Here is a 19638-nt window from a genome sequence, read left to right as displayed (position 1 = left end):
TCTTATCTTCAGAATAATGCTGAAGAAAATAAAGCAGATCAACTCCAAAAGTAGCAGCTAACGTGACAATGAACATCACTGCAAACAGACATAGAAAAGCATTTTCTATGGTGACCATTAAAGCACAATAGTAATATTTATTTTTAAACTCTGAAAACTTACTCAAGTCGAATGATTTAGATCCAATAACAAGCAGAGACAGCAAAGTCCAGTTGAATAAATCCAGGTATGTAAAGAGCCAGAATCCATTATCTGGATCATCTAAACATAAACAGATGGAGATGATGGTCAGGGAGGAATGAGCTGCATGAGGACCTTTATACAAATTTTATCCAAAGGAGAGACAGAGTCGCTGGATCCAAATAGAAAAGTTTTAATGTTCCTGCAGCGAAGAGACGAGTCTGCACAGTTTTCTGAGTCTGGCAGTCAGACCAGGCCAATTTATACATTACAAGCAGTCTCTGCATTTAAGTAGTAAAATATTTGGATTTGCTTTTAAATTGAATACACTAAAGAACAAAAAGGTTTTCATAAATAGTTTAATAAAAAATATTTAATACATAAATATACCTATAATATAACTTTGAAAAAGAGACATAAGAGAGATGGAAAAACTTTAAGTACAAACCCCACTTACTACCATTGTGTCCCTGAGCAAGTCACTACTGATTGTGAGGTGCTCTGGATCAGGACGTCTGGTAAATGCTGTAAATGTGTCACTATGCAGCCCCTACACACAAACTGATCAGTCCTCACAGATCTGCCTGTTCAACACGAGCTGAACACGTAAGAAAGCATACCAAGTTCGTTCAAGGTATTAAAAACTGATCTTGATCGCAGTCAGCTTTCTAATTTATGAGGTTGAGGTTGAAGTTTTATTGTCATATGTACAAAGTACAGCGTACAGAGCACAATGAAATTCTTACTTGAAAACCCCTTCCACGTAGGGGCATGATACATAGAAGACATAGAAGACAAAGTGCAGCAGCAATAAATAAATCCCAGAAGGCTAAGTTGCATAAAAAAGTGAGTGTGCATAATTTAAGTGACAGTGCAGTGCATACTATGTGTTGAATAGTCTGATGGCACTGGGGTAGAAACTGTTCCTGAATCGTGTTGTGCGTGTGTGAATTGTCCCGAGTCTCTTGCCTGATGGCAGGAAAGTATAGACAGATATCCAACCTTCCTTTCATATCAAAAAGTTTAGAAAAAGTCATAGCCCAGCAGCTGTGGGCGTAGCTAGACAGCAACAACATTCATGAAGTATATCAATCGGGATTTAGACCTCATCATAGCACTGAGACAGCGCTGGTTAAAGCGGTTCATGACCTGCTGGTGGCCTCTGATCGGGGATCTGCTTGACCTGAGTACAGCGTTTGACACTATTGATCACGCTGTTCTCCTTGTCAGGTTAGAGAATGTTGTTGGGATTAAGGGAACAGCCCTTGTATGGTTCCGATCATATCTGACCGATCAGTATCAGTTTTTGTCAACATCAATGATGATTCGTCTTCAGTGAAAGTGACGTGTCATTGTGATACACAGCACAGCTGTACACGGTGACACGGTGAAATGTGTCCTCTGCTTTTAATCCATCACCCTTGGTGAGCAGTGGGCAGCCATGAAAGTGTGGGGGGTGTCAACTGTAGGGCCTGTCAAAGCCCATTGAGATGTACTGTATGTGATTATGGGCTTTATAAGAAATAACTGTTGCTGTTGTGAGAATAAAATACGTACCTAAGAAGATGTTATAGAAGCACTGGATCGCATACATTCCAAAGGTGACGCCCATAAACAGTGAGTTAACAGTCAATCTTGAAATTTCAGAAAAAACACCTACATGACAAAAGAGAGAGAAAACAGTTACCTTATTAATAGAATAAAATGGATTCAGTTCAGAGCTTGTGCCACGCCCGTCCTCCTAGGACTGCTTCTAGAAACCGGCACACTGACACATTGCACCAGGTTTTTGTGCTTCAGACTAGCTGCATATTTTGAGTATCATGTGGAGCCTGGTCACAGCCTTCCCCAGCCTTAATCTGCTGGATTCTAATGTTAAAGGTTCTAATGGTTCTAATTGTGATAACACTGGTGCTCTAGAGTGTAGGCAAAATACTGCTTATTATCAGGTTCTTTGGTTCTCCAATTTCTTTTATTGGACGATCACTATTAATTAAATAGCTTGCAGTCATGTAAGTACACAGAGATGCTGAATCCTAAAATACTTTAATTGTGAAATTAGATTTACTTTACTTGGATGAAAGTGATTTTAAATAAATTCATTTAAAATGAACTAGATAAGTAGAATTATGCCTGTAGCATTATCATGAACCCCATATATAGGGCAGTGGTGGCCAATAAGAAGGTGCCTGTCATGGTGCCCACTGCTCACCAAGGGTGATGGGTTTATTTTTTTGAACAAAGAGACAGAACACAGGCACAATGGCATAAATAAAGAAGCAAGCAGCATAACAGTCAAACTCAAACAGAACAATGCAGGACAAGGGACTGAGGGAGAAAAGCAAAGGGTTCTAATCACCCAGAGCTGCCCTGGTGTCACACTGACACAATACAGGTAGGCAGGTTTTAACCTTTAACCAGCATGCAAGGGCCAATGGACACTAATGATTTAAAATGTGCTTAAATTACTGCCAAATGCAGCACACATCCTCCTGTCTGCTTCTAAATTCACCTTAATTATTACCGTGTGGATTTCCTGTGGGATGCCTGCTTTAAATGTTGCTGAACTTGTTCAGTAACCCCCCGTTTTTAATTTTTACCGACTTGAGCCATTCCTCTCTTGTTCGAGGTTCCCAAAGACTCCTGTACAGATTTGCCTGAACGGTCGTCAACACACTTACGTGAATACAGAACTCCTGCAACAATCAGATACTCAACAGCCACGGCCATACCCTTCATATATTTCTGCAGGAGTTCTGTTTAAAACAGGGAAACTAAATTATTAATAACATTTACACACACATACAAATTACTAAAACCACAGTTAACAATGTTCATCAGTTATGAACGATCGCAGCGAAATATCAGGAGAAATGACATTAAATGTAAAAAAAAAACTAGTTTTATACCAAATTTACCTGGAAATGTGTCCAGATATGGAGCCGTCTTAAAAAGCAGCAGGAAACGTACCAGATTAAGAGTGGAACACGTCACCACCTCACCTAGAAAACCTGGGGAGAGAAGAAAAGGTGGAGAACACGGACCTGAAGTGATACCAGCCATACATGTTATAATTCCATTTTTAAAATGCATCATGCACGTTCATGCTAGATTTATCTCTATGATTGACCTTAAAGTGAAAGTGAAGTGATTGTGAGATGCTGCAGCACAGCACACGGTGAAGCATGTCCTCTGTATTTAACCATCACCCTTGGTGACAGTGGGCACCATGACAGGCGCCCGGGGAGCAGTGTGTGGGGACGGGACCTTCATCAAGGGCAACCTTCTGATTACAGGACCACCACTGCTCCAATGTCTTCACTAAACTGTTTTTTCTGTTCAGTTACGTAAAATTAGAGAACACGCAGGTTCTAGCAGGTTCATTCCTGCAGTCCATAAGGTCCAGCTTTTGAATTCAAATGCTCTGATCACCTATGTGGCTGCATGAAGGTAGCAGTAGCCTAGTGGGCACCACTCTCGCCTATGAACCCCACTTACTACCATTGTGTCCCTGAGCAGGACACTTAACCCTGAGGGTCTCCAGGGAGACTGTCCCTGTCACAACTGATTGACGTTAGATTTCCCCTCTCATGTGGCCAGTGATCCTGCTGAAAGAGGGAATATGGTCTCTGTGCAGTGGTCTACTTGATCTACAGCAGTGTTTAGGTAGGTGGTACGAGTCAAAGTAACATCTACATAAATGCAGGACACAAGGTTTCAGAGCAGAAAACCGACTTTCATAATTAACATGTTTTAGTATTAGTATAATTTACATTAAAAATATACAGACACTCACCTTGAGTCACACCTAACAGAAGGAAGGCAATGAAGAGGATGGTGTTTGGACAGAAGACCAGTAAGCAGTGAAACAGCAGGGATCTTCTTCTTCTTAAGTCTGAGTGGAATAATCATAGAGATGAAAATGTTCATATTGCTTACATCTTATGATAAAAATAGATGTTTAAGACCAAACCAGATAGTGGAATTATTCTTATATAACAGATATGGTTTAAAAAAGGCAAAGAAAAAAAATAAGAATCTGTGTCCATTTCTAAACCGAGGCAGAATATTAAAGCCTAGAAGCAGTGGTCATAACTTTTAAAGATATTTGCTATATTTTCAATAAACGGCATGTGATGGACTGACGGACTGGTGTAAGGTCAACAATCTATTTCTGATCGTGGACAAAATGAAAGAGAGGGACCACTCTCCACTGAACATTGATGGATCTTGTGTGGAGGTCGTGAAGAACACAAAGTTCCTCTCATGGAATCTCAATTCCAGCTCAATAGCCACTGAGGAAAGCCCAGCTCCCACCACCCATCCTCACCACCTTCTATAGAGGAACCATTAGGACATTCTAACCAGCTACATCACTGTCTGGTTTGGGAACTGCACCATATCGGACCACAAGACCCTACAGCGGATACAGAGGACAGCTGAGGAGATCATCGGAGTCCCTCTGGACTTTTACAACACACACTGCATCAGGAAACCACCAGCATTGTGAAGGACCCTTCACACCCCTCACATGTCCTCTTCACCCTCCTACCATCCAGGAAAAGGTACCGAAGCCTTCGGGCCCTCACTGCCAGACTCTGCAGCAGCTTCATCCCACAGCATTATTTTACTTTGCACATTTATTCTTCATCTCACCTGTTTAGTGCTGCCTGTCTCATTGTTGTCTACATGTTTTTGTTAAATGTTATTTGTCCCCTGTGTCCCCTGTTTGGACTTTATGTTGTCCAGTTTGTCGCACACGTGCACTTTATGTCAGTACGTCTAACACGTGTGTAGCTGAAATGACAATAAAGCTCAACTTCAACAAATGAAATCCTTTAGTTTCAGTTCTCATCATTTCTTTACCTGCATTACCATCTACCGCGCTGTGGTTTTCTTCCTGGTCATTATCAGTCCTGCTGGGGACAGGAGGCTCCTTCCATAAACTGGTCCCAACTGGAAAACTCAGTCCAACAGTTACTGCTAAAGCGAGGAGACACAGCAGCACTGCAGGAACACTGACGTGAAACATCTCTGTAGGAAGAAAATACCAACTCAGTATCTCCACAACATCTCCACATACAACACAGCAGCACGCAACCGTACCCAGATCCTGCAGAAGTACAGTGGTGCTGGCCGACAGGAGACTGGTGTGAACTTCACACATGAAGTCCCCTTCATCTTCAGTCCTGACCTCCTTCAGCCTCAGAGAGAAGTTCCCTTTGTGGATTTCTGCAGGGAAGAACTCAGCTCTGCCTCTATATCTCTCATGTGAAGAATCATGAAGAACCTCTCCACCCTTGTAGAGCAGAACTATGACGTCCTGGTCCGGCCTCTTCCAGACCACCTTCTCCATCTTCTCAGGTGGGACATGTGAGTCCACAGAGCAGCCGAGAGTCACGTCGTCACCAACACGAGCAGAAACAGCCTTAGGAGCTCCACTCACCACCAGACGCTCTGAAACAGACAGAAGAGACGCTTCACAGCTGATAAAAGCCCCGAGCTCAACGTCACCAACACACACGCTGATGTTCCTCACCAACATGCTGGATGAGGGCCGTGGTGTTTCCGTACTCGGTGTCTGTATGAACTGAACATCTGTAGGTTCCAGCATCAGCATGTGTAACGTCGGTGAGGAACAGAGAGAAGTTTCCTCTGCTGATCTCCTCGGTGAAGAAGTGAGCTCTGTTCCTGAACTCCGGCTCCTCTCCTCGCTCTTCTCCATCCTGGAACAGGAGCACCAGGGTCTCAGAGTCACTCCTCCTCCACTCCACCTCCAGCTCCTCCAAGGGTACGGGGGTCCGTACAGAACAGGGCAGCAGCACAGAGTCCCCCAGCTGGACCTGGAGAGGACCTGAGGGACCCTCAACCTGGAGACCTGGAACAGACAGAGTAAACAAGATGAGATTTGATCTACTAGAAACCTCAGTATTAAGACGGCCATGTAGACTGTAGATACCTTCAGATCCAACCACGACGTATAGGGAGATGAAGACCAGGAGAAGAGACCTCATTCCTGGAGACACCAGACACCCGTCAGATGAACCCTGCAGATCCGTCTTCATCCGTCTTAAAGTCTGTAGATGAAGCAAAACGAACGAAACAAACGAGCGAACATCGTCTGTCGTTACTTTCGGTTTCAGGATCTATAGCGCCGCCCAGCGGTCTTTCATACGAAATATTGTACAAACCGAATATATTCGATGTAATAAAGTAAATGTAATTTACAACAAACACAAAACACTGGATTGGGGCTCCCCTCTGGAGTCAGGCCTTGAAATCAGGGCCAGAAACTGCACTTAAATGTAGTAACATTCTCCACCAGATCAGCCATAATGAAAGAAATAATGAGGTCAAGTTGAATTTAATGTCAGCAACCTGTCTGGTGAAAGACGGCGGCGTGTCTTTTACTAGCAGCAGGTAAAGATCTGGGACGTGGGAGTGGACATCCAGTACTGATGTTCAGGCAGATTCGCCTGAACTTTCAATGACGATGAGATGTTTTTTGAGACATTTTTTGCGAGTTGGCGAATCTCCGCCCATCTGTTCTTCTGAACGATGTTTTTTTTCATACTGACACGTTGTCAGTCATCCTAGTGAAGTTCCCTCAGCTGTTTCCAGCTTCACCTGAAAATTGACATTTTCTGATGTTCTCATGTTAGTATTTCAGCCATTAAACATGAATTTTTCTTCTCAGTGCGTCTGGTGGTGAGTGGAGGAGCTCGTGCTGTTTCTGCTGGTCTGGGTGAGGATGTGATCCTCAGCTGCTCTGTGGACTCTTCTGAGCAGATTGAGGAGGTGGTCTGGAAGACAGACCAGGACATCATTGTTCTTCAGTACAAAGATGGAGAAGTTCTTCCTGATTCTTCACATGAGAGATATAGAGGCAGAGCTGAGTTCTTCCCTGCAGAAATCCACAAAGGAAACTTCTCTCTGAGGCTGAAGGAGGTCAGGACTGAAGATAAAGGGGACTTCATGTGTGAAGTTCACACCAGTCTCCTGTCGGCCAGCACCACTGTACTTCTGCAGGATCTGGGTACGTTGAAACAAGGCACATTGTGGGAAACCAGACTGTGGTTATGAAAGATTATCCTGAATTTTTAATACCTTCTAAAGTCTGGAGAGCTGATTATTAAATATCATGGCGGCACGGTGCAGGAATCGACACATTTGCACGGCCTCCTACTCAGCAGTTGTGTCTGTGGAGCCATTAAAACATGTCTGGAGGTCTAACAGTCAATTTGGCTCGTGGTGACATCGTCGTCTTGTTCAGTTCCAAACCCAGAAGAGTGAGAAGATGATTTACCTCCATATTACCCCATCAGGAGATCTGTATGAGATTTTTCACTGTAACTCAGAACAACTTGTTTTGTGGTGTAATACTGAATAATTATTATGCAGTCGTATCAGTTTAGAATTGTTGGAGCTGCTGCTGTAGAACGTGTGTAACGTGTGGAACGTGTCTCCACCAGGTCTCTCCTTGCTCCATGTTCTGATCCTGCTGCTCTGCATCATCGCTGCTCTTCTGGCTCTGAGTCTTTCATCCTTTATGTGTCTGAAGATGAGAGGTTAGTCAGAATCTCTGCCTGTCATTTTATTTCCCACAATTATCTACACAAATGAAAGTGAAGTGAGGAAACACAGTGAGCTGTCAGACTGTTTCTCTGTTGGTCCTCATCATGGGACATATCTTGTCTAGACTGGACAACCATGAGGATAATAATCAGGCTGGACAAGGCTGAGGTCTTTCTGAGGACAGGCGGGACACATTGAAACGAGTGCAGGATTAAAGACACTGAGATGTGTGTTTTTAGGAAGGAGGAGAAGATTCCAGACTTTCGTTCTGGTGAAGACAAAAGCAGGACGCTGGGACGGATGTTGAAAAGACGCGTCTAACAGGGAATAAATAAAGAAAATTAAATGTGTGAAATGTTCTGGGATTTTAGTTGTCATGTTAGATATTTTTTAACCTAATGACCTGGTAGACCGTGTCCACGTTCTTATGTTCTTGTCCTGCTTCTGAACCTTCTTCTTCAGGTAGAACTCCAGCTAACCCTGAAGAACTGAATCTTCACTGCCTGTTGGTCTTTGGACCGAATGTCCTCTTGTTCGCTGCCTTTGTGTTGTGGGGCCTGACTGAAGGTAACGGACGAATCCTGATCAGATCCTGTCTTCACGACCCCATCTGCCGTTCTTCATCTCCATCTTCTCCTGCAGGGTTTCCAGCTGAGGTGGTCTCCTGCTCTGCTCTAGTTCTCAGTCGGTTCCTGCTGCTGTTCACTGTTGCTCTGTATGTAGAGCAGCTTCCTGGTACGTACATCTCACTCCTGCAGTTTGTAGAACAAAATTGTATTCTGGGTGTAAAGCACATAGATCTCAGTAATATAAAGTAATATAAAATAATAATTTTAATATTTAATAATAATAATAGTAATAATAACAGTCCTACAGTCACTGGTTGTCTGTGTTAAATTGTTCGTATCATGTGTAATTATTTAAAGTGATATTTTTGTGAATATGTGTTCTGCTTGGTTGCTTTTTACAGCATTTCTGCAGAATCTGGTCAAAAAAAGCTTCCGCTTTGAAAATTCCATTGTTACAACCGTACTTTTAATAGGTAAATATAAAAGCAGAATATGGCACAATTACTGTGAAAATGGGTTCAATCTTAATGTATAAGATCAAGTGTGATGGTGGAGTTGACCAGGTTCAGAAGCTAAACGGGATTTAATGTCACTCACACTGTCCAGAGTCAGGACCAGGTAGGAGACAGGAAGACCCAAACAAATGATGAACTTTACAGAACATGCAGTCATTTACACAGACAGAAGAAATCAGCACTCAGTACCTGCCAAATTAGACTGGTTTTCTGTGGCACGTACAAATAAATTATGCAGTTGTATGAATTGTGACATATTTAATAAGACAAACCGAGTCTTCCTCCGCTGTCTTACACCCATCAGGTTCTCGCTGCACGTGTAGAAACTATGAAGAGTTTATTAGGAACATGGAGTAAATGAGGAAGTAAAACAGGGGAACAGGGCAGCAGTGCTGCATGGAGAGTGTGGAACACAAGATGATGACACCCTGGAGCAGCTCAGGGACACAGTGGTAGTAGGTGGAGGTGGGGTCCGGGTCTGTGTCCAGGTCCAGATTTGGCTCTGGGTCCATGTCCAGATCCAGACCAAGACCCGGATCTGGGTCCAGGTCCAGGTCTCGGTCCAAGTCTAGTCCACGTTTGGTTCTGGGGCCGGATCCGGGTCTTGGTCTGGGTCCATGTCTAGGTCCAGGTCCAGGTCCAAGTCTGGGTCTGGTTCCGGGTCCAGTTTAGGCAGAGGTGGTCAGGGATTGTTCAAAGAAATCCTTAATGTTCAGAAACTGTCAAAACCAATTGACATTAATGATAATTGTATTAATTATAATTAATAATAATTGCATTTGAAGTCAAGTCATTAATTGTTTTTATTAGTAACTTAGTAGCTTTTTCTGCCACAGATATTTTCAGAGATATTTGGAGGACAGACAAAGGAAATACAGCATCACTCACCTTTACTGGCATCATGCTGGGATTTATGTTAAATATGAACGTGAAAGTATTTTTCTGGGGTACGTATTTTTATTAAGATACAGTATATTATAAATGTTAAAATATGATTTAATAAATACAGATACTGTAAATCCCAGAATCCCTGAAACCGTCTTACATTTACAACACGGGTCATGAAGTGAAATATCGATCTGAGATTTCATGAGCCTGAGAAAACTGGAACTAATCAGGAATGTTTGGGGCACCAGTTTCACACACAAAAAATATGATTTAAAATGAAAATGAATGAATTTCCTTCATTTCCACAAAAGGAGTTAACACATCACATTTGAAGAACAAAAAATACTTTCTATTAAAATATATTTGACCCTTCGTGCCGCTATAAACTATCTTCATACAGATATAACAGCTAATAGTTGTAGTCGTACTAGCAGTTCACACCTGACAGATTCAAATTCTCATTACAGGAAGAGGACTTTTGACAGACTTTATGTACATGTTTGTGCTGTTTTTCATATCTCGAGGGCTGAATGAAGGTAAGTAAAAATGATTAAAAGTGAACAGAGCAGATTAATAACAGCTACACTTTATTAAATCATCGTGGTTCTGTTTCCAGCAGCAGACACGTCATTTACAACATGCTGCTTAAAATCTGGGTTTTGGGGTGTTTTATTTAACAGGACTAGAAATGTCAAGATGTGAAAAAGACGGAATATCATTACATAGACAAATAAATACAAATGTCAAAAATAATACATACAGAATAAACAATAAAATAAAGAATTATTAAGGGATATTTATACATTTAAATCATATTATTATATATTACTGTTTTTGCTATTATCCAGAATTCCTGTCGTTATTCCTGCCTCATTATTCCTGTCCTGGAATTATTCCTCGCATGAATTTATTTTACTGAATTTACATGAATTTATTTTCATTTATTTACTGGGTCCAGACCCAGAAGCTGCTGAGGAAGGTGTAACGTGGGTTGTGCAACTCTGCTCAAGTTCCTGATAAAGCGACGGTAGAAATGAGCGAACCGATGGACGTAGTCGATCGATGGACGTGGCCAGCGTGATTATCCTGTCCAACGTGTCGCCCCAATCGCGGTGGTCAGTCCACCCACTGTCCCTCGCCAGGGTTCGGAATTCTATCGTAGCGACTTGAGCCGCAGCGATGTCGCCCGTCGTCCGGTTTCGCCCTGAAAGACGCAGTCCAGGAATGCGGGGACAGAGACGCAGACCGGGTCACGTCGTTCCACCAGCGGCGTCCCGTCAGCCGGTAATAATGTCATCGTGGAGGTGGAAGGAGAAGACGGCACTGTGTGATAAAACCGCGACTTTTCTTGTTATTGAGCTCATTATCTGACAAGTGAAGTTCCTGCTCAGGTCACATGTCAGCAGGAGGTTTTATTCCGCATCTGATGTGGGAAAAGAACCAAATGAAGGTCCATTCTGTACTAAAACCGGGTTTAAAAAAGATCCACCAGAGGACATGTGGACATAACATTATAATGGTGCTGAAACTAACAGTGAAATTCTGATTCTTCCCTTTTTCTGTTTTAGTCGTGGTTATAAGCGTGTTTGCAGTGATGATGGGATTACCGTTCATCGGTTCTGTATTGATTATCATGAAGAAAAGATGTGGCGTCAGCATCCCTGGTGAGTAGCAGCTTCCGTCTTCATATACACATTTCACTGGTGAGTACAGAGCACAGTACAAATAGCACAAATAGCACAACACTGATCTCTATACTGATTATGATTTGGGTTTATTTGCAGTTTTATTTTGGATTATCTTTGTTCGGCTTTGGATTCTGTCTCGTCTCACAACCATTGGAATCGTTCTGTATTACTTTTATCAGGGCCTGGAGGACGCAGGTAAATTCCTGATGATGTTCTCATTCTGTCATGAATAGTAATTGTAAATGATTCATCTGTCTGTGTTCAGTCTGTGATGTTGCTGTGATCGGTGACGTTCTTCACGTTTTTACTGATTTATTTCATTCTGATTTTTCTGATTGCAGATGATGTTGGACTGATGACTGTGGTCGTGCTGCTTCTGATCATCTCCATGTGTGATTTTTTACATGTTTTCCACAGACCCTCATATCCAGGTAGTGAACTTATGAATATTCATCCCAGATGTTACGTATTTACGGACCAGCCTGACCTGACCATGTGTGTAAAATATACTGCATGATTTTTCAGAAAGTGTAAAATGGATTATGTACATATCTGGAGCTGTGGGCCTGTGTGTGGTGAACTCCGTCACTCTGGTTGCAGAACTGGTCATGAAAACTCGTGAGTACGGTGGAGTTCATGAAGAGCAAGTGATTAGCAGTGAAGGAAATATTTTATTCTATTCTATTCTAAAATCAGACTTTATTTCAGGATCTCTTCTGTCAAATGAAATTATAAAACTATAAAACTATAAAACTGTCTGTAAAATGACCTCATAAAAAGTTCAACTTTGGTTCCAGTTGATTTATGTCAGTTTGTAAATGGGGATAAACTCACAGTCGGAGTTTTTACTAGCAGGAATATGCGTGTAGTAGAGCTGTGACCCCTGGTCTAGGTGGTTTAACCACAGACGGCCAGACACATGAAAGATGATTTAGGGTTTTAACTGCTTTTGGAACGTCATGGTACGTCATGGGGACGTCAGGGGCATGTCACGGGGACGTCACGGGGACGTCACGGGACGTCACGGGACGTCACTGGCACGTCACGGGCACGTTACTGGCACGTCACGGCGACGGCATGGTACGGCATGGGCACGTCATGGGGACGTCATTGGGACGTCATGGGCACGTCATGGGGACGTCAGGGGCATGTCACGGGGACGTCACGGGGACGTCACGGGACGTCACGGGACGTCACTGGCACGTCACGGGCACGTCACTGGCACGTCACAGCGACGGCATGGTACGGCATGGGCACGTCATGGGGACGTCATTGGGACGTCATGGGGACGTCATTGGGACGTCATGGGCACGTCATGGGCACGTCATGGGCACGTCATGGGGACGTCATGTGTACGTCATAGGCACGTCACTAGCATGTCACTGCCACAACACGGGCACGTCACGGGGACGACATGGTACGGCCTGGGCATGTCATTGGCACGTCATGGGGACGTCATGGGGACGTCATGGTACATCATGGGCACGTCATGGGCATGTCATGGTGACGTCATGGGGACATCATGGGCACGTCATGGGCACGTCAGGGGTCCGTCATGGTACGTCATGGTACGTCATGGGGACGTCATGGGCTCGTCATGGGGACGTCATGGGCACGTCATGGGGACGTCATGGGGACGTCAGGGGCACATCACGGGGACGTCACGGGACGTCACGGGACGTCACGGGCACGTCACGGGCACGTCACTGGCACGTCATGGACACTTCATGGACACTTCATGGGCACGTCATAGGGACGTCATAGGGACGTCATGGTACGTCATGGGCACGTCATGGTACGTCATGGACACTTCATGGACACTTCATGGGCACGTCATAGGGACGTCATGGTACGTCATGGGCATGTCATGGGCACGTCATGGGCATGTCATGGGCACGTCATGGGCACGTCATGGGGACGTCATGGTACATCATGGGCACGTCATGGGCACGTCATGGTCCGTCAGGGGTCCGTCATGGTACGTCATGGTACGTCATGGGGACGTCATGGGCACGTCATGGGCACGTCATGGGGACGTCAGGGGCACGTCACGGGCACGTCACGGGGACGTCACGGGACGTCACGGGACGTCACTGGCACGTCACGGGCACGTCACTGGCACGTCACGGCGACGGCATGGTACGGCATGGGCACGTCATGGGGACGTCATGGGGACGTCATTGGGACGTCATGGTACGTCATGGGCACGTCATGGGCACGTCATGGACACGTCATGTGTACGTCATGGGCATGTCATGGCATGGGCACGTCATGGCTATGTCATGGGCATGTCATGGCTACGTCATGGGCACGTCACTAGCACGTCACTGCCACAACACGGGCACGTCACGGGGACGACATGGGCACGACATGGTACGGCATGGGCATGTCATGGGCACGTCATGGGCACGTCATGGGGACGTCATGGGGACGTCATGGGGACGTCATGGTACATCATGGGCACGTCATGGGCACGTCATGGTCCGTCATGGGCACGTCATGGTACGTCATGGACACTTCATGGGTACGTCATGGGTACGTCATGGGCACTTCATGGGCACGTCATAGGGACGTCATGGTACGTCATGGGCATGTCATGGGCATGTCATGGGCACGTCATGGCATGGGCACGTCATGGCTACGTCATGGGCACGTCACTAGCACGTCACTGCCACAACACGGGCACGTCACGGGGACGACATGGGCACGTCATGGTACGGCATGGGCATGTCATGGGCACGTCATGGTCCGTCAGGGGCACGTCATGGTACGTCATGGTACGTAATGGGCACGTCATGGGCTCGTCATGGGGACATCATGGGCGTGTCATGGGTACGTCATGGGCACGTCATGGGCACGTCATGGGGACGTCATGGGGACGACATGGGGACGTCATGGTACGTTATGGTACGTCATGGGCATGTCATGGGCACGTCATGGGCACGTCATGGTCCGTCAGGGGCACGTCATGGTACGTCATGGTACGTAATGGGCACGTCATGGGCTCGTCATGGGGACATCATGGGCGTGTCATGGGTACGTCATGGGCACGTCATGGGCACGTCATGGGGACGTCATGGGGACGACATGGGGACGTCATGGTACGTTATGGTACGTCATGGGCATGTCATGGGCACGTCATGGTATGGCATGGGCACGTCATGGCTACGTCATGGGCATGTCATGGGCACGTCATGACATGCTACATGCATATTGTTGCCCCAGTTTATTTGCTGGATAAGTTTGTATTAAAGCTCGCTGTCTTTTTATTGCACTCTTTATTTATTGGTCTTATTTATGTTCTCACTGTGGAAACTGAGCCTCATAATTTCATCTTTCTCTGTCCTTGTATATAACAGTAAATTAAAAAAGTTAAGTAAAGTTCAAGTAAAGTTCACTTCTGGAGTTTTATTTTTTGGAGACTAATAAAAATGCCAAAATCTCCAAGAATCACTCTTTATGTTGAAACTGCATAAATGATAAATTACCTTTTTTAAATATATTTTTTGATCTTTCATCTCTGTGTAGGAAGTGGACAACGTGTGATAAAAGACCTGCGATGGGCGGTTTTCCCTTCTGAATGTGTGTTTGTCTTTGTCTGGTGTTCTTTATGTAAGTTCTGTGATTTACTTTATAAATTATTGTATTTATGTATTATTGTTTCAGATTTCATTACATTTTAGTTTCCTGTTTTTTTACAGGTTTCTACTATTATGAGTTTAAAAGGTAAGTGTTAAATCATGAGATAATTACTTATAATTATAAAGTAATGAATACTGGCATGTAGAGGAGCCTGATGGTGGCCATCAGTCTTTAGGACGATGAAGTAAACGTGTTAATTTACTCTGCTGGACACGTACAGTAGGTGTGAGTGAGTGAAAAATTGAGGGTTTAGGGGAAGAGATGAAACAATTTTCTTTCCTTTATTTTCTCCTCAGAATTAAATTTATAGTAAAGGAATTTCGACAGATATGTGGGAGGAAGGTAAGACGCTGGAGAAATTTCTTATAAATCAAGATATTTTAATAAATCTATAAATAATGAGAAATATAATGTTTTTTTTTACTTTTTATAAAGCGGTCTGAGCAAGTAACAGATCCTCCCAGCAGATCGAACCCTCGTCAGGTAATCACCACTGACTAATCTGGTAAAACTTTACTCGAGCGTAAAAATACAGTGTTTTACTTTGTTTTCATCATCATAAAGCAGGAATCAGATGCAGGTGAAGAGATAGCTCTTCAGCCTTCTTCTCCACAGGTAATCACCCTCAGAATCGACTGGTTTAACCCGTTATTCATCTACTGAGCATTTTTATGTTCTCTTTGGCTTAGTTATCCTGTTTCAGACTAGAAATTAGTGTCCCCACCAATAATTTGGACATGAGAACTGCCTCTGTCCCCACCAATGTCAGAAGGAAATCTACGTCCTTTATAAATAGTAGAGAGGACATTTCCCACGTCAGCTTGTACTGTTCTTGTGTGATGCAGCAACCTGTGGACGGATCAGGAACACAGACAGACCCCCCTGCACCAGCAGCAGAAGAGACAGATCAGCTTCTCAATCCAAATCAGAGCGAAGAGAAGAACCCTGCAGAGCTGAGAGCCAGAAGGAACATCTAGAGAAGAACCAAGGGAATTCTGTAAAATGTGTGTAGCCAGTGCAGCAACACTGGACTGGATTACAGGTCCATCTAGGTCTGTCTAGAACTTTGAACTTGATGGACGCTTAAATGTCCTGAAAAGACATAAAAATGAGGACATTTAAATACATTTTCTTCATTACTGATGAAACGTAGTTTGTAGTTGATACTGAACTACTGTGAGTTGTCCCAGTTTTCATAGTGAAAAGGTTTTTATGTCCAGCTGGTCTGGTCTGAGCTTTATAGTGGTGGACAGGTTCTTATGTTCAGTTTTGCACGGTTAATTGTTCACATTTGTATTCTGTTGTGTCTTTTTGTGCTCTGTTGAGCTCTGGTGTTCAGCCCTTCGCTGGTGTTGTGTTGTGTGTTGCACCATGGTTCTGGAGGAACGTTCACATTTTACTGTCTACTCTGTAGCTGGTTGATTTCATGTCCATCAGACATTCTTAGAGATTCAGGAGAGGCTGCAGTTCAGGGTTTTAAATGAAGAGGATGGGATGAAGGAGATTCTTACAAATGCTTACATACCCACTAACCATCCTTAACTGCTAATTCTTTAGCATGTTCACAGCTGCTGGAGCCCACAGACACACATACACACTCCACACACACACACTCAGATTGTCCATGGCTTTGGACGGCAGGAGGAAATCGGAGAACCTGGTGGAAAACACGACCTTGGAGGTGTGAGGCCGGTCAACATAAAAAAACGGTGTTGTGTAATTTAGCTGATGGTCTCTGTTAAACGGAATTTGTTGTAATGCATGTCGCATTGGACAAGAGCGTCTTATAAATCCCGTAAATGTAAAACCCCCGTCTTCAGTTGCCAGTTTGACATCAACCTTCATCAAGATCCGTCTCCATTTCCACACCAGACAGGGGTTGGAAATCATTTTATTTCGCTTGATGTCATGATTGTTTCTGTATTTTGCATTTTAAGCACAAATGGAACTTTGTTGAAACTACAAGAAATTTCGTTATTATTAAAATGTTCAGGATTTGTGATAAATTGGTATTTTTTCATAATTGAAGTTGATCATGTTATTTTCATGATCGTTAAGAGCTAGTAATGGACCCTTTGTTGTATAATGAGCTTTAAAATATGAATATTAAATTTGTGCCCAGTGTCCAGTGCCCAGGATGATTCACTGGAGACCTCAGCGCCCGAGTTCTCGGTTATGGTCTTTTTATTTGTACAGTAATACCAGTAAACTTCTCTCCATCAAGTGATGTAGTTTGTTTTGTCAGCCTGTGGATAAAAATGGTGAAAAACTGGATTTGAAGGTTTTGTTTCTTCCAGTTTGGATGATCTTTATCTAATAAATGCACGTCTGTTGCATGTTCTGTCAAAATCCAGTTTGTACTAAAATGTTCCTCTACTTTTAATATGATGTCACATGAAACTTCATAATCGGTCATAAACTACAGACTGTGGGCTGAAAACCACCTGACCAACAAGTCCGTACTGCTAGAGAGGTTGTTATGGGAGAGACGTTTTATGATTTCATGACTTCAGTACAGGCCGTGGTTGAGATGGGGGTGCAGTTCAGTAGAAATGGGGCGTTTTTAGGGAAAAGTCCACAGCCACACCCGGTTGTATCCTAGCAGGTTAAACTCTCACCTGTGAACCAGAAGACCCAGAAGTCCAGGTTTAAACCCCACTTACTACCATTGTGTCCCTGAGAGTGTCTCCAGGGGGACTCATCCCTGTCACTGCTGACTGTAAGGTGCTCTGGATAAGGACGTCTGGTAAATACTGTAAATGTAACTGGTGAGTAAGAAGGAGGGAATGAAGGTGAACAACCTCAATCAACATCTGATTGTCTGAGAGGAAGAAACAAGATGAAAAAAGACCCGACCTGAACCCAGGCGTGTGTGTGTGTGTGTGTGTTTTTACCTGACAGCTTTCCAGTAGAACTACATTTCTACAGTCATAATCAGACATTTTCTTCATTGTTCAGGTGCCAACAGGACAGGGAGACGCCCGGATGCCACCTATTGATAGTTTTACTTCAGTGAGGATCATCAGCCCCATAATTTAGAAGGTTGCCGGTTCGAATCCTGACCCGCCAAGGTGCCACTGAGCAAAGCACCGTTCCCACACACTGCTCCCTGGGTGTCTATCACAAATTTCACTGTGTACACCGTGTCCTGTGCTGCTGTATATCACAAGTGACAATCACTTTATTTATTATTTGTTTCTCTGCACCGTTCTTCATATTAGTGTATGTGCTGAAGCTCAGAATGAGTCCATTTAACCTTAAACACAAGCTCCGCCCCCCAACAATAATAATCATAATAATAATTATACCTGAGCATTACAGGATGTAATTATTGTTATTTCTTTATTCCAGTGTGTCCAGTCTTGTTGCATGTTGCCCAGTAACTCCTTAAACTCTGTTCAGATGTTTTAACAGAACTAATAATTATAAAAAAATAAATAGTAAAATATATAAATGTAGATATTTTTATTTTGAATAAAGAATGGACACGCCCCCAGTCAACTGATCACTGTGTCCTGTCCTCCACACATGGCATGATGCAGCGGCGCCCCCTGCTGACTGTAGCCCGTCAGCAGCCGGCCTGTTGGTGCGAGCAGGGACCTGCTGAAGACCCCAAATGTCCCTCAGTCTGGCAGCAGGTCCCGAAACGAGCTGAAGCCTGAGCCCGAGTGAATTCTGGGTATCTTCTCCATCAGCCTGGACACCGTCCTGCGGCGGAAGCAGGCAGGCGCGGCCTCGAGCTGCTGGGCCACGTTGGTGTAGACGCTGTGGAACGCAGCGAGGGTCTCCTCCCAGCTGTCCCGCGCCGAGATCTCATGGAACGGAAGCTTCAGGCCACGGGACAGGCCCTCCCCCTCCTCGCGGCTCACCATGCGGTCGAACTCCTGGTCCTTCTTATTGGCCACAATCACCACGGGCGGAGACGTTTGGGGGAAAAGAGAAATGAGGAGTCTGATTTTCAAATGCAACTCTAATTAAACAAACTGATTAACAGCTCTGGTGGGCGTGGTCTGGTAGAGCAGCCAATCAGATTTCAAGGGTGGCAGGTGGCACCCCCGTGGCCACACCCCCCACTCTTGGTGATGAAGTGCACGGCCACGGCTGGATGGAGAAGGAAAAACTGCCATTTCATAACAATTCATCTCCTCCTCACCACCACCAGTGTCACTACACTACACGAGAGAGGGGTACTGTGGGGACCCCGGGAACCCAGCAGCACCCAGCATGTCTCCCATCCAAGGCCAGACCAAGCCCATCCCTGCTTAGCTTTTGTACATTTTCTCACAAATTCCCATTAAGTTCATTCCCGTTCTGCCTCCTGTTGTTCTGCCTGACGCTGATGCTCCATCGTGTAATTAAATAAAAATAAAAAAATTCCCAGACACGCAGTGACCTTTTAAATGACCCGCAGTTCAAAGATCACATGACCACGACCAGAGATTCACACCTACAATTCCTGAAATAAAAATTCCACGGTGTGACGTTCGTAGGTCTGGGGTCTCAGAAACACAACAAGGGTTTGGAGAGGAGGACGTCCTCTGTTATATACAGGACCAAACACAGGATACAAACAGTGATTTT

The 19638-nt window shown here is 44.4% G+C and overlaps 2 protein-coding genes across 2 annotated transcripts in view; one reads left to right on the top strand and one right to left on the bottom strand.

The window, feature by feature from the left end:
- Window positions 1-752: 752 nt before the first annotated feature.
- Window positions 753-6245, bottom strand: LOC114766380 (butyrophilin subfamily 2 member A2-like). Its single transcript, XM_028957121.1, has 9 exons — window positions 6140-6245; window positions 5720-6058; window positions 5287-5637; window positions 5047-5214; window positions 3977-4075; window positions 3099-3191; window positions 2862-2936; window positions 1738-1836; window positions 753-778 (listed from the first exon to the last, which is right to left on the bottom strand). The coding sequence occupies exons 1-9, from the start codon at window positions 6243-6245 to the stop codon at window positions 753-755; spliced, it is 1356 nt and encodes a 451-aa protein (XP_028812954.1).
- Window positions 6246-6678: 433 nt separating this feature from the next.
- Window positions 6679-19638, top strand: part of LOC114766379 (uncharacterized) — a 34521-nt gene continuing 21561 nt past the window's right edge. Inside the window, exons 1-14 of the mRNA XM_028957119.1 lie at window positions 6679-6703; window positions 6878-7216; window positions 7653-7748; window positions 8218-8322; window positions 8398-8490; window positions 8726-8784; window positions 10939-11011; window positions 11296-11391; window positions 11512-11610; window positions 11757-11846; window positions 11941-12033; window positions 14944-15027; window positions 15117-15141; window positions 15354-15399. Of these exons, the coding sequence (XP_028812952.1) occupies window positions 6679-6703; window positions 6878-7216; window positions 7653-7748; window positions 8218-8322; window positions 8398-8490; window positions 8726-8784; window positions 10939-11011; window positions 11296-11391; window positions 11512-11610; window positions 11757-11846; window positions 11941-12033; window positions 14944-15027; window positions 15117-15141; window positions 15354-15399 (1323 nt within the window). The remainder of the gene's footprint in view (window positions 6704-6877; window positions 7217-7652; window positions 7749-8217; window positions 8323-8397; window positions 8491-8725; window positions 8785-10938; window positions 11012-11295; window positions 11392-11511; window positions 11611-11756; window positions 11847-11940; window positions 12034-14943; window positions 15028-15116; window positions 15142-15353; window positions 15400-19638) is intronic.

This window comes from Denticeps clupeoides, chromosome 16 (genome assembly GCF_900700375.1).
Source record: "Denticeps clupeoides chromosome 16, fDenClu1.1, whole genome shotgun sequence".
Lineage (NCBI taxonomy): Eukaryota > Metazoa > Chordata > Actinopteri > Clupeiformes > Denticipitidae > Denticeps > Denticeps clupeoides.
Note: the sequence above shows the minus strand (reverse complement) of the source record. Positions and strands in the feature narration are given on the sequence as shown.

Coding starts and splice junctions, on each gene's coding strand:
- LOC114766380 (XM_028957121.1), bottom strand. CDS start 6,245: ATGAAGACGGATCTGCAGGGTTCATCTGACGGGTGTCTGGTGTCTCCA. Junction 5,638..5,719: donor GGCCCTCATCCAGCATGTTG/GTGAGGAACATC, acceptor TGTCTGTTTCAG/AGCGTCTGGTGGTGAGTGGA. Junction 3,192..3,976: donor TCTGTTAGGTGTGACTCAAG/GTGAGTGTCTGT, acceptor TTCTCTCCCCAG/GTTTTCTAGGTGAGGTGGTG.